The following is a 13,001-nucleotide window of genomic DNA, read 5'->3' as shown; positions in this document are numbered from 1 at the left end:
GAGATTAATGTAGACATATATCTTAATGGATGTGATTATGTATAATAGCATAAAAATTTAACTTTTTTTTTACATTAATTTGCTAATTATTTTACTTCGGTGAATTGCAACTTATATTCCGTCTCTGCCATATCAAAAGAATTAATCTGTTCTAAAAGTACTTACTATTAAGACGCACATTTAAAAACTCGTGAATAGAGATATATATCATAATATAATTATTGTAGAATATTTATAATTGTATATATACAAATCATTGCAAAATAGAAATAAAAATATATAGATTATAATAAAGAAAGATGTATTTAGAAGCAATAATAATAAATAAAAATAATTGATTCCTTTAGTCCGTATAATATGGTTCTATTTCAAGCCATTTCGGCTACCTGAGTTGAATACTTGAGCATATTGATCACCTGATTAGAATTGTAATGTAGGATATTTTTATCGAGCTTTCGTACATATATATGTATATTTTAATTATTCTATTTTGGACAGATTTTATATATTTTTAATTAATACTTTTAAAATTATAAATATTTGAGAATAAAGAGCTGTTATATATCCTGTTATACATATATCTTCAGCAAAGATATGAAAAATTAAGCTTCAAAAATACTATCAGATGATAGAATTTCATTATTTGTTTAATTTTAAGTAAGCATTAATTAATTTTTTATATTTTGCTACTTTTAAAAATATTGAATGTTGTAAATTTGTAATTAAAATGATATATGATACATGATATATTACTATCTAATATGTTTTTAATATATATGTTAAATTAAAGTTTAATGTATATGTTAAATACAAAAACACATGACATTATTTGTCTGTTTCAAGATTTTGAAAAGATAGCGCGTATATATGACGTAAATTCGTAAAAATTATATATATTTATTTAATAATTATATACATAGATTATTAAAATAATTTTTGCATTTGAAAAATATGAACAGTTTATATATTTGAAAAATATATAAACTGCAAGTACAAAATTAATGTTCAATTAATTTATAAATCAAGGATCTGCTTAACAAAATTTATAAATTAACATTTTAATACAGAAAATAAAATTATCTAAGTTATATTAAAGCTATTATCAAAGGTGTGTGTGTGCCCGAAATTTCTGGAATATTTAAGATCGTGGTTCTTCGGACTCGTTACAACCGTTAGAATCGTAACGAACGGTAGGAATGCGGAAGATTTCACGCTACATTCATTCGAACGTTGTTGTCAAACATATACATTCTTCTTGTACTAGTACTTTTTCTACATAGATCATATTACGCGGCGAGCCGTGCTTACGAATTGACGGAATTTTCCAGGCCATTGCTGGGATATACGAATGGGGGTAGCGGGTAGGTCGTATCGTCGTGTGATGAATCGACTCTCATTCTTCGGTATACCGTTCGCGAGTGCGAACGTCGGTCTGAATCATGTCTGAACTTACGATCACAGCAGCAGGACTGCAGAACTTTTACAAAAGTTAATTTTTCTAATAAGACACATATCGCGTACAAGTGCAAAATTGTTAATAAACGTACTCACTCGTGTAAAATTACAAGTTTCTCGGAGAAGCAAATTTAAATTCAAAAATTATCTTTTTAATAATCAGACATGAAACTTAATAATTAAACGTAAACATGGAAGAAACGGTGGCATTGATCAAGTCGTGCATAATTTCGAAGAAAGGCGGCGTGCCAATTGAAGATCTAAACGGTGAGTATTATCATTCTTTGTATTTAACTAATATTTCGATTTATATTAAAATAACGTGAGAGAAAGAGAATGTTCATTGTTAAGAAATATCAGTATATTGTATAAAAACTATTAAATAATACCTCATTGATTTCTTTAGATACTAATAACTCAGATTCTATATACAGATACTATATTCTCGCAATTAAATTATTTCATATACAAGCTCACTTCTTTAAGATTAATTTAACGTAAAAATTATCAAAATAAAAATTACATTAAAATATAATGTTGTAAAATTATTATAGTAAGAAAACGCTTTTATTATTCAAATTTTTTTTATGAAATATTCAGGGAATTCTATACCGTAAAATCATAAATTTAAGAATAAGAGAATGCTGCTTTTGCAGATGAGTTTCAAACTGTCGTCGGAGAATCTATTCCGTATCGTAGATTGGGATTCTCAAGTCTTCGTGCGCTTTTGCAAACTATAGACGGTTTGGAAACAACTTGGAATGATTTCGGCGAAGAAACGTTAAGAATAAACGATTCTAAGATTTCTCATATCGACAGACTTATACGAAGGCAAAAAGTAGATTATTCAAAGACAAGAGTACGTTCACGGCAATTTGTATTACAATATAAAGTCAATACAATAATTATATATATTGAAAAAATCAATAACAACGCTTTATTTCAGAATAAATACTATAAACAATTTATGCGAAATGATGGCAATCTTAGATACAATAATGATGAACGTAGAGAAAAGAACAGATTAATTTATAATACCAATCGCGCCAATAGACGGAATCAAGATCTCGCACATCGTCGTAACCCAAATTTATTTGGAACCAGTAAGATATTCAATCCATTTTAAATCTGTAAAGAGAGATAATAGTATTTTACATTTTACGAAGTTTTTATTTAATTTAGTTTTCGCTTGTGCTCTCAGAAACAGCGCTCTTTATATTTAACTCTGTACTTCACAATTAAAAATTTTATGTTTTAATTTCATTGTCGCACAAGTCATTTGGAATAATACCAGCGATCGTGTTTTATAAAAAAGATAGTTTTTAAAATAAATAAATTGCTTTACTTTAGATGGCGCGTATAAAAATAACTTCTTGAATAGAGAAGAAGAAAATCATCATCCGGTAGTAATAGAAACAAATGAAGTGAAGAAACAAGTGAGTGTAACTTTCTGAAAAGTATTACAAAGTATTATTTAATCTGTTATGTTAATATTATATTAGGACAGCATATATGAACCTGTTGCAAACGGCCAACAATTACTTGGTGACGATTTCTTCCTACAACTTGCGATACGAAATCTTCATCATTCTATTTGGAGATACAAGGGTACGAAGTCGCACACAAAAGTTTTTTTCACGAAATTTCCAGCAAGTTCTGTTTATATTGAAAGCCACGCGTTGGCTTCGTTATATAATTCCTATATTCCTTTTCCACTCAGAAAAAGTAACTCCGCGTTTCTTATTTAATTAAAATTATTATTACTTTATCAAAGTAGTTAATGCGCAATAAAAAAGTTAAAATACGATAACTTTCAAGATAGATAATAAATATGTTTCAAGTTAAGATAAAAACTATGGATTTTGTATTTCTCATTATTTTACGCTTTGCAGATAGCTTAGCATTGCACTGTGGATTGTGTATCTCCGGACAGACTATTAGCGACTGTACTCGAGCTTTGAGGAATATCAGTTCCATCTCCAATCGTGTTGTGATTCTGCTTGGCTCGGTTGATGTTTACAACGTAAGTTAATTTGGCTTTGCCCTATCTTTGGCGTGTCCGGGTCGCACACGACTAAACGTATCGAGAAGTAAATTGAATATAAATATTAATGCCAACTTGTATTTATTGAAATCTCAGATAAAAATTATCTTAATAAGAAAACCTTTGAATAAATTTAAGCTTGTTATTTACTTGCATTTGAACAACGTAACCAGATTTTTACTATTTTCAATATTCGATTCTTTTCAGAACGCCACTTGCGACGAGATGATAGAAGATATGACGGAGCTCTTGCAAGTTCTTCGGTCTAAATTTCATCTTTCTAACACAGCCATCACTATCTGTACTCTTCCACCTTTGGCTAATATCAGCATCTATTCTTACAAGAAACAAAGCATGGCGCTCCTTTCCTTCAACAATTGGATAAGATCTCTGGCGGATGATCCGTCTACAAGAGATACCTCTTTTGTCAACTATCCTGTAATAGATTTGTACGCAAAGTTCTGCCATGACGAAACGTACGTCACAAATTACGACTGGTTTCAAACGTAAGCACATCAGTTTTAGATATTCAGATATTCAGTTTAGATTTACTTTTCTTTTATGCTTTCCTTTTATCGGTTTAATTCTTTCGTCTGTTCAAAATTGATTATTTCCCTAATTGTCAAAATGTTAAAAGTTTTCGAATTACAATTGTTTAAAAATAAATTGGTTTCTTGAAATTTAAGTTCTTTATGAAAAAATAAATGACAAACTTTCTTGATTTCTGAAATCTTATTTGATTTCAAATAAACCTCACGTTTATACAGAATTTTAATTTGACTATTTTAACTTGGTTACAAAGAAGTTTAATGTTAAAAGAAAGATTTTATTGAAAGACAAATTCCAATTACTTATATTTATGACTTATAGTAATTAATTTTTTATTTCTCATACAATGCGTTTACTGATTTTTAGCCAAGCGCGTAGAGTGTCCGGCACTAAACATTCCTATGTGCTGTGGAATGACATAGGACGGATGCAAGCTATGGACCTCATCTGCGAAGAGAAAAGTACGGATCGCTCCAGAAGTCCCAGCTCATTGTCGATGCAATGAGCTAACTGGGATCTTCCGTTATATACATTTGATGAACGCCGTATAAGAAAAGAAGCAGAACGGTACACGATGGAGGGCCTTATTCGCCGTTGACGGCGAAGAACGCTTTTTCGAGGATCCTCCAAGGTGTACTCTCCCGCTTCCTTCGTAGATGTGTGCCTAAATACCGCAAACACGTCCAGATCACATTTATGTCTGATTGTGAGCCTATTCTGTCTATGAAAAAAAAAAAAGTTATATAACATCGTCCGGATAAATCGTTTCAACGTGTCTAATCAAACGGTCGTTTTGCGCGAGAGATATATTGGTTCAACGAACAATAACCGGATATACGGTCCCTGCTTTGTCACAAAGATAACTAGAAGCAGGGCGAGGTAATACATATGTCTTTTGTATACACACGTAGTATACAAATGTAGTTTAAATTAAATCTTTGCTTTCAAGTAGATACAAAGCTAACCGTCAAATTTAATTTCGTTTGTTCGCGTCTCAAGGAAATGGCCGTTGACGCAGGCTTTAAATTCACGCAAAGTATTAAGATGTATTCTGTTCATTGCATTTCTTTGTCACGTGTTTAAGATTAACTTTTCTCCCAATATTATAGTTTTCAACGTAGATGTCATTAATTACTAATCTTAAAACTTCACGATTTAAACTTTATCCGTTTCGTGGCATTGTGGAAAAGATTAAACGAAAGTTCGATAACAAGCGTTTAAGTACATTGAAAAAGTATAGTACATTTTTATAATTAAAAGCGGGTGATTTAAAAATGACACAAATACTTTTTTGGAGAAATCTTAACGTTTCCTAATGAACAGCAGGAATGCAGCAGCGAACTTTAATCGCATCCCTTGTCACGTGTTTAAGATTAACTTTTCTCCGAATATATAGTTTCCAACGTAGATTTGATTAATTACTGATTTTAAAACTTAAGTTCAAGAGTTTAAATAGCAGTACAACATTAATATAAAAGATTCATAAATTTTCCCTATTGGTTTCTCTCTGAACGTTAAAATTATTATAAATTTAACAAAAAGTCAGTCACTGTTAAGAAATTATCGGCCATATTTCGTGAAACATGATCAAACGAAATTTAATGAATCATTATAAATTATGTAATATATATAGATAAATTCTTGCAAAGAAATTAATCATGAGAAGGAATTATTATAGAGGTACAGGTCATTATAGTGTTTCTTTGTGTGTGTGTATGTAAATTATTTAATTGTTCGAAATATTAGCTTTTATATACTGTTCTGTATCTTAATATATACATTAGCGTTTTATATACTGTATTCAATATACGCAAGCAAGTTTAAGAAATACAATGTTAAATTAAAGAAATTGAATAGTTAATTAATTTCATAGTCAAATGAAATTAAATTATTTAAATGTGATTATTATTATAATGAAAATTGCGAAAGAAAATTTATGGAATGGGCAAAATAATTGATTTTTAAAATCAATTTTTTGATTTAAGAGAAATTAAGATTTAAGAAGAATAGTCTTCATAGTTTAAAAAGTGGTCAACTTTTAATTCAAAGTTTATAAATTAGGAAACGGAAATGTGTATTTTCCAGTCAATCTTGAATAACTTTAGGAATGAATGCGAGAAGTTTTTTAGCGAGAAGAAAATACGTATATTAATACATCGAGACGTGCAATTGAACAAATTGTGATAATAATTGCTAGAAGAATGTAACTAATATCATAATAATAATAATATGCTAGCGATATATATGTATAAATTCAATTTGTAATTTTGATATTGTATATGATAAATAAGTAGACACACGCGTCAAATTTATGTAATAGGGTGCACGTATTGTGATCAATAAATCACGAATACCTATAATTCATTTACTTTTCTTCTTCTATAAAGCCCGATTTAAAAAATATATATAATTTGTGTTAGAGATTTTACAGGATAGAATTCTATTTATATAACTATTAAATTATTTAAGGAAATAATTAAAAGTAGGAAATTATAGATTCTTTCTCATAATCAGAAATCAAAGATGACATCTCTTCTTAAATTTAAAACTTTTAAGTGTCAATAATTACTTTATTAAAATCAATAACCTGCTATAAAATCTAGCTTTATTTAAAAATTGTACACATTCTTTTTTTTGTAAATAACTTGTATGTCTTGTTTGATTGTAAAATTGCTGTGGATATTCGGCGTATTTGAAAATCTATTTGAAAATGAAAACGAGAGAAAGGAATCTACATGCGCGGGAGAGGGTAAAGTTTAGGTTTAGATTTCGGTTAGTGATCGTAGGTCGTAGGATTTGTAGGGGGTTGTTGTTGTTGTGTGTGAGTGCAGGAGAAACAGAGAAAATAACCAAACTATATATTCTTGCAATGAAATAAGGACATTATAATAAAATAAGAGTGCTATTGTAAGTATAAAAATATGAAAAAGGGACTTATTAGAAAATTAATCTAGCTGAAGATGAAATATCTAGGGAAGAGATATATGTTTGAAAAAGGGAATCATTGAGGTTAGGAATTACAGAGAGCAAAACAATCTCCTTAGGGTAATTGTGCAAATATAAACACTCTATTTGACTAATATAAAACGGTTGGAAAAATAAATATTAATATATTAATATCTCTGCAACAAATACACATTATTTGTCTCGTCATAGTATCAGTGTAATATCAGGAAAATTTATATAATTCTTTAGTATGTTTTTATCTTTCGATAAAATTATATTCATATTAAAGATAATGTAAAAGTGATTATATTATATGTGATTGCTCAATTATGCTTGAAAAAGCCGGTTACTTCAGTAAAAAATAAGATGTAGCATATTTCTGCGGGTTTGTTATTACATTCGTATATACTTTGCATAAGACATGATCGAGTCGCTTAATAAACAATCGACGTTTAATTGGAGATAAAGAGGAACTAGCATTAGAATTTGTTCTACGAATAAGTATTAAATTGCGGATGTAATTAATTTTTGTTTGTGTGAGTTTGCTTTATTTGCTTTGTAGTTTGCTTGAAACAATTGAATATTACTTGTCAATTTTAAAAAAGATTGAAAAATTTATTTTTATTCTCGATATACATCCTAACGATTAAAAAATGTGTGCAGATAAATATGAGTGCAATTTCCAACGGTACTTACCCAAAGAGGGATTTGAGAAGTATGCTTGCTGAACGGAACGACTTTATTAGCGAAGAAACTGTATTCTGTAAACAGGACAATTTAGAACAGTCTTTGCATATACTGAATGAAGTAATGAGATAGATATAGCCAATAATTTTATTAAAATGTGCATAATAAATGTATATATACAGATATTGATTGATGTCTAAATCTATAGGAATTTGAGTCATTGATCGGTATCCCACCGGTAGCCATAAGCAATGATCGGCAAAGCGCAGAATCGTTGAAAAAGCTATGTGTACAAGTGATAAATGCCACTTGGAAGTTGACACATAAGCATAGATACTTAATGCGATTACACGATCAATTGATTGATTTGAATCAGCGAACTGTTAATGATAATGTTACTCTTAAGGTGAGTTTGCTTTTACTTAAAACATGTATAAGTACTGAGATATTTTGTATTTTTCCACGCTGCACAGTAAAATGATTGGTGAGTATGTGTGGAAATTATGTACTGTTTATAAAATTATAATATTTAATAACAAATGTATGTACAGAATCATATAAAGCGCTTGAAGGAAGACTTACAGAAGAAGGAACATACGATATGTAAAGTAGAGGAGAGAGAAAGGAGACTTAATGTTAAATTTGAGGATGCATCACGCGACCTGAAGCAGGAAAAGGAAGAGGTAATTCAATTTATGTAGAATATGCTTGTACAGATTGATTTGAATAATATACAAAAACTGAAGTTAAATGTCTGATTCACAGATACGAAAGCTAAAGAAACAAGCTCAGTTTAAAGAGACTCAACATGAGCACGAAATAAGAAGAATCACGCAGAATAGTCAGAAGCTCCAAGAGCAGTTACACAAATCTGCTGGTTAGTACTTAACATGATTTTAAGCTAATTCTTATTAAACGTACGACTATTTGTGTTTTTTTATATTTATATATGTATCATAATATACAGGATACTTTCTGAGTTAGTTAACGATCTTAGTTAGTTAATGAAATACAGTTTTATTATTCTCAAGTAAAATTCTTTGTGCGCAAAAATAAATACAGCCAGTTTAACTTGGCTGCATTATGAATTGATTATATTGGCCAGGAGTTAGTATACTCCAAATATTTTGTATATCCATTACATAGAATTTGATGCTTAGTACATAACGCAATTATGGCTACAAATATATCTATGTGATAAAAATCGAGAGATTTTATAATGATTTTTTGGCCCGTACAGGTTCTTTTACACCAAGAGACAAATTATTACAAAAAATGCATGAGAAGGAGTTAACTGGATACAAGAAAACCATTTGCCGTTTGGAAGAAAACAATAGACAGATGTTGCAAGAAATTAATAATCTGAAGGAAGCTCTGGAGTTACATAAGATCGGAATTGATTTACATATCGAAGCATCTGGAGGAACATGGGCCAATGTAGATACTTGAACATAAAATATAATTGATGTTTATAATTTATTCATATCTTAGACGTATAGGAAAAAAGTGCATACAATTGCTAGAAATATGTATAGTCTTAGAAACACAGCAATATACGGAATTTTGTAGTAATATTTATTTTGTTCTATAATCTGTAATTGTTCTATAATTTGTAACTAGAAAGCTTTTTGTATTTTGAATAAGTTTCGTTATTTTATGTATTGATGCGTATTAGAGAAATTTTGTTTAATTGTAAGATTTGTGAATTGAATAAAGGTGCTTTGTGGTTCCCTAACGTATATATACATTTCATATTTTGACATAGATCTATTTTCTAGCAAAGAATAGCCTGAGAGTGGACGCGTTTTAAGTGGACTCGTCCACTGGCGCTTCAATATGCACAAAACGTGTATATCAATAAGATTTTTTTGGTGTGTTTTGCACAAAACTATTAAAATAAAAAGTATACTTGACGCTTAAAAAAACATTACTCCCATTTTAGGTATTATTTTTATAATGGATTGTTACGTACTTACATTTTGGGTATGGCACGGAATAGAATCAAACAATCGTGTACGTAACGTGCAACATAACTGTAGACATAGCGTGTTACCCACCGGAAATATCCGTAGCTACGTGTAATTTAATGCGCATATTTTATATACATAGAGACGAATGTGTGAATGCGGGTTCTTAAAGTTTGAATACGTTACTCTCAGGCTTTTCTTTAGCTATTTTTTTCTACCCTTTCTATATATGCAATTGTAATTGAATACGTAATTACATTTTTTAAATAAAGATGATAAAAATAATAAATAGTTAAGAAATAGTTAAAAAAAGAACAGATTTTTAAATTGGAAAACCTATAATAGGAAAATAATTTGGTAATTATGTTTTTCTTTATAATCCACAAAGGAAAACCAAGTGCATGATTATGTTATGACAATGCAATCTTGATTTGATTTTTTATTCTTTGAGGGACACAAGTACCATAATTTATTTATCCAATGTTATTTTTGGATTTATCTTGGATTCTTGTTTCTTCATTTTATACGTTATTCAGATCATCATTTCATCTTTTGATATATCGAGTCAAGATTCGATTGATTTTTCACAGATCGATTTCATCTAACCAGACTCAAATTATAAGACCGTTTTCATTAGTGTCGCAGCATGAACGCATCAAATATAACATATAATTATGGTTAATAAGAAAATGTATATTGGGATAGCCACTTGATACGGAGCCTGTCCGCTGCTCTTTGAACATTTGCAGTTGCCCGCTTTGCAGACCGTGTTGTTTCGAATCGTTAGTACTCTTTCCGGTCCCCCAGGTTGATCACCTCCTGGATACGCTATCTCATTCGGCAATCTGTTGTCGGTGCTATTGACGTACTTCGAACTGAGCCTCAAAGTGCTCTTGCCATCCGCGCAAATGCCGTTTATCACGATGGCGTTCGTGGTGACCAGGTTCATGCTCACGTTCGAGAAGATGCTGTTCTCCACGATAGCGACGGTGCCTTGGATAGACATCACTCCCGGTTTTTGCATCTCAAACTTGGAGCCGTTGATCTCGATCTTGTCGAAATTACCAAAGTTCAAGATTTCCTTGGCATTACGTAGCTCACTGTTCACTATGCGCAATGTCGCGCCTTTCTCGGAGACATTCAGCCGGTCCACTCGCTCGATCGTAACGTTCATCATGATAAAGTGCAACACGTTGATGTGAAAGAACTCTTCTTCGAGGTTCTCGATGAGCGCGCCTTCGATCGCGAGTGTGTCGATAGCTCTCAGATTCGTGAACGTATGGCCCGTAATCTTTGGTATCCGGCCGATGTTCGAAAGCTTCAGCAGTTTCACGCGGTTCGACGTAAAGAAGACCTCGAAGTTGAGGATGCCGCTGATATTCTGAACTATCATCTCCTCGAGATTGCTCGCCTCCGGAAAACTGGCGTAATGGAGGTTCGCTGAAACGCATCCTGTGACAGACACGCTGGTAATGTTCTTGTAATTGTATTCCTCTGGTAGGAGAAATTCCTGAAAAATCAGAACCATCAATCAAGTGCCACACACTATGTATCCCTAGCTATTTTACGTCAACTTATTTTGCGTCCTTCTATGTTTAACGGACGCTTTATTATCAGCACTTTTTATATACGAAGAGATAGCGATATCATTAGTCATACAGTACTATTTAGTAATATTATTTTAAAGCTAATAAAAAAATAGAATAAAAGGAAAGAGGATTTAAAATTGAGCACAATCAAAAGTTTAATTGCAAATTCATAAAACCTACTGAGCAAAGAAACAATCGACATTCAATACATCTGCGAAAATTGGCGATTTACTTCAGGATCATTCCATGTAGAAACATTTGTTCGAGCACGAAACCAAAAGACAGAGATTATTACGATATGACACGGAAGTATATTAGTCAGCATACCTCGTTTCCGATGCAACTACACGTAATCCTTGTTTCATTGTAAACTTGACATTGTTCGTTGATATCATTCGCAGTCGCGAACAATGCCGCAGTGAGTATTACAACGAGTAGGGTCGCTCCCATATTCAGCACATACACGCTATATCTGTGTATAAAATCTCACCGTCGATTGTGTTTGCACTGAAATTAGAAAGGGAAATTAGAAAGGGAATGTTTCGTTTCAGATTGATAAAGATACGATCCTATGACTAAAAATGGATTTTTCTTTAAACAGTTTCTAATCAAAGGCAGATATACATTCAAAATAAATAATAATTACTGTAAATGCACACACACAGATTAAAGACAAATATATTAATAAATCACAATCAATCATTGTATTTTAATAATGTGAATCAAGCTCTATCTCTGAATGTTGCGAGAATCTATGAAAATCTCAGCGATTATTTATCAGATTCGAATGTCAAGTCTTCAACCATATACTTCGTCTTTTTACATAAAATTTACTACGAGTATAAGAATATTCTTTATATATGCAAATTTATTGTGAGTATAAGAAAATTCTTTGTGTAAGAGCGAGCGGAGTACAGCATGAAAGAGAAGAAAGCAGACGATATTTTTGTGGGACAGCACAAAGATGAAGTCGAAGAAACTAATTCCAAGAAAATCTCAATAATGTTATTATTAATGTTAAGCCAAAAATTGTTTTTAGATAAACGCACTTCTTCTAGATTGACTTCCCTACAAACACAAGTAAAATACACTAGTTCGCGCGGAGTAAAAACTCCAAGACGAATTTTTTGACGTTAATGAATATATACGTATAAGTTACCAGTCTCAATAAATCCGACTTTGAAACCAAAAAATAAGAAAGAAACGCTCTCATATTTTCGAACTTGGTGGTTTTCCGCACGGTAAAACTTCTTAGATTTTTTTTCTTGCCTTTTCCTTTAAAAATTTCTCCATTCGCGCTTTCTACGAATTCTTATCTCTTGGCACTTGGTACTAGTCAGATTTCAAGTTTCCGGTGATGTTTCGGCGACGTTTCCTGTCGGTGGATCCTTTGTCGTTTCAAGAAGAAATCACCGGAACAGCAAGCACTTCCTCGATGTTGAACGTATCGTAACGATAGCGGGCAATGACTAGTTTCGGGTATCGCATTCAGCCGTCGCGTCGGATGAATCCACAGTCGAGTGCGCGATTAAGATAGACAGTTCTTTCGCGCCGCTTTTTTATGGTGATTGACACACGTGTAACGTAACGTGCTATTTAGTAAATATATTCCGGTAGCCATGGAGTCCAGGGTTTGGCACGCTCGCTGATATTACAATATAATCGGCAGCCTGACAATACTAGCGCGTTTGTGCTGCACGGTGAGAGAATGCACCGGATAAACGCGGTCAGTGCGGCATAGAATATCTAAGAACTACTACGATA

At 31.6% G+C, this 13,001-nt stretch overlaps 3 protein-coding genes across 6 annotated transcripts; 2 read left to right on the top strand and 1 right to left on the bottom strand.

The window, feature by feature from the left end:
• The first annotated feature begins 1,385 nt into the window (after nucleotides 1–1,385).
• Nucleotides 1,386–6,408, top strand: LOC139808850 (uncharacterized). The gene is made up of 8 exons (XM_071771315.1): nucleotides 1,386–1,722; nucleotides 2,112–2,314; nucleotides 2,402–2,558; nucleotides 2,806–2,891; nucleotides 2,958–3,063; nucleotides 3,348–3,478; nucleotides 3,707–4,005; nucleotides 4,415–6,408. Exons 1-8 carry the CDS (start codon nucleotides 1,647–1,649, stop codon nucleotides 4,551–4,553), a joined length of 1,197 nt encoding a protein of 398 aa, XP_071627416.1. The 5' UTR covers nucleotides 1,386–1,646; the 3' UTR covers nucleotides 4,554–6,408.
• On the bottom strand, nucleotides 2,448–12,989 carry LOC139808851 (uncharacterized). 3 transcript variants are annotated; one of them, XR_011730962.1, is made up of 5 exons: nucleotides 12,507–12,987; nucleotides 11,565–11,744; nucleotides 9,658–11,158; nucleotides 7,691–7,755; nucleotides 2,448–2,583 (listed from the first exon to the last, which is right to left on the bottom strand). XR_011730962.1 is itself a non-coding variant. In XM_071771317.1 (3 exons), exons 2-3 carry the CDS (start codon nucleotides 11,685–11,687, stop codon nucleotides 10,304–10,306), a joined length of 978 nt encoding a protein of 325 aa, XP_071627418.1. In that variant the 5' UTR covers nucleotides 11,688–11,744; nucleotides 12,397–12,989; the 3' UTR covers nucleotides 9,402–10,303. The 3 variants fall into 3 exon arrangements, 2 of the variants coding, with proteins under 2 accessions (XP_071627418.1, XP_071627417.1); XM_071771317.1 differs by lacking the exons at nucleotides 2,448–2,583; nucleotides 7,691–7,755 and having other exon boundaries at nucleotides 9,402–11,158; nucleotides 12,397–12,989; XM_071771316.1 differs by lacking the exons at nucleotides 2,448–2,583; nucleotides 7,691–7,755 and having other exon boundaries at nucleotides 9,402–11,158.
• LOC139808854 (afadin- and alpha-actinin-binding protein A-like) lies at nucleotides 6,815–9,130 on the top strand. 2 transcript variants are annotated; one of them, XM_071771319.1, is made up of 6 exons: nucleotides 6,815–6,955; nucleotides 7,658–7,801; nucleotides 7,890–8,087; nucleotides 8,233–8,364; nucleotides 8,447–8,558; nucleotides 8,922–9,130. In XM_071771319.1, the coding sequence occupies exons 2-6, from the start codon at nucleotides 7,664–7,666 to the stop codon at nucleotides 9,128–9,130; spliced, it is 789 nt and encodes a 262-aa protein (XP_071627420.1). In that variant the 5' UTR covers nucleotides 6,815–6,955; nucleotides 7,658–7,663. The 2 variants fall into 2 exon arrangements, with proteins under 2 accessions (XP_071627420.1, XP_071627422.1); XM_071771321.1 differs by lacking the exon at nucleotides 6,815–6,955 and adding an exon at nucleotides 6,981–7,093.
• Nucleotides 12,990–13,001: the final 12 nt, after the last annotated feature.

The sequence above is a fragment of the Temnothorax longispinosus genome, chromosome 2, assembly GCF_030848805.1.
Source record: "Temnothorax longispinosus isolate EJ_2023e chromosome 2, Tlon_JGU_v1, whole genome shotgun sequence".
NCBI lineage: Eukaryota > Metazoa > Arthropoda > Insecta > Hymenoptera > Formicidae > Temnothorax > Temnothorax longispinosus.
This window is presented reverse-complemented; position numbering and strand designations above follow the sequence as displayed.

Excerpts from the sequence above, each read along its gene's own strand:
- LOC139808850 (XM_071771315.1), top strand. The coding sequence starts at position 1,647 with ATGGAAGAAACGGTGGCATTGATCAAGTCGTGCATAATTTCGAAGAAA. Across the intron at positions 2,315-2,401 it reads TAGATTATTCAAAGACAAGA|AATAAATACTATAAACAATT; the intron begins GTACGTTCACGG and ends GCTTTATTTCAG. Across the intron at positions 2,892-2,957 it reads CAAATGAAGTGAAGAAACAA|GACAGCATATATGAACCTGT; the intron begins GTGAGTGTAACT and ends ATATTATATTAG.
- LOC139808851 (XM_071771317.1), bottom strand. The coding sequence starts at position 11,687 with ATGGGAGCGACCCTACTCGTTGTAATACTCACTGCGGCATTGTTCGCG. Across the intron at positions 11,159-11,564 it reads GTAGTTGCATCGGAAACGAG|GAATTTCTCCTACCAGAGGA; the intron begins GTATGCTGACTA and ends CTGATTTTTCAG.
- LOC139808854 (XM_071771319.1), top strand. The coding sequence starts at position 7,664 with ATGAGTGCAATTTCCAACGGTACTTACCCAAAGAGGGATTTGAGAAGT. Across the intron at positions 8,088-8,232 it reads ATGATAATGTTACTCTTAAG|AATCATATAAAGCGCTTGAA; the intron begins GTGAGTTTGCTT and ends ATGTATGTACAG. Across the intron at positions 8,559-8,921 it reads GCAGTTACACAAATCTGCTG|GTTCTTTTACACCAAGAGAC; the intron begins GTTAGTACTTAA and ends TGGCCCGTACAG.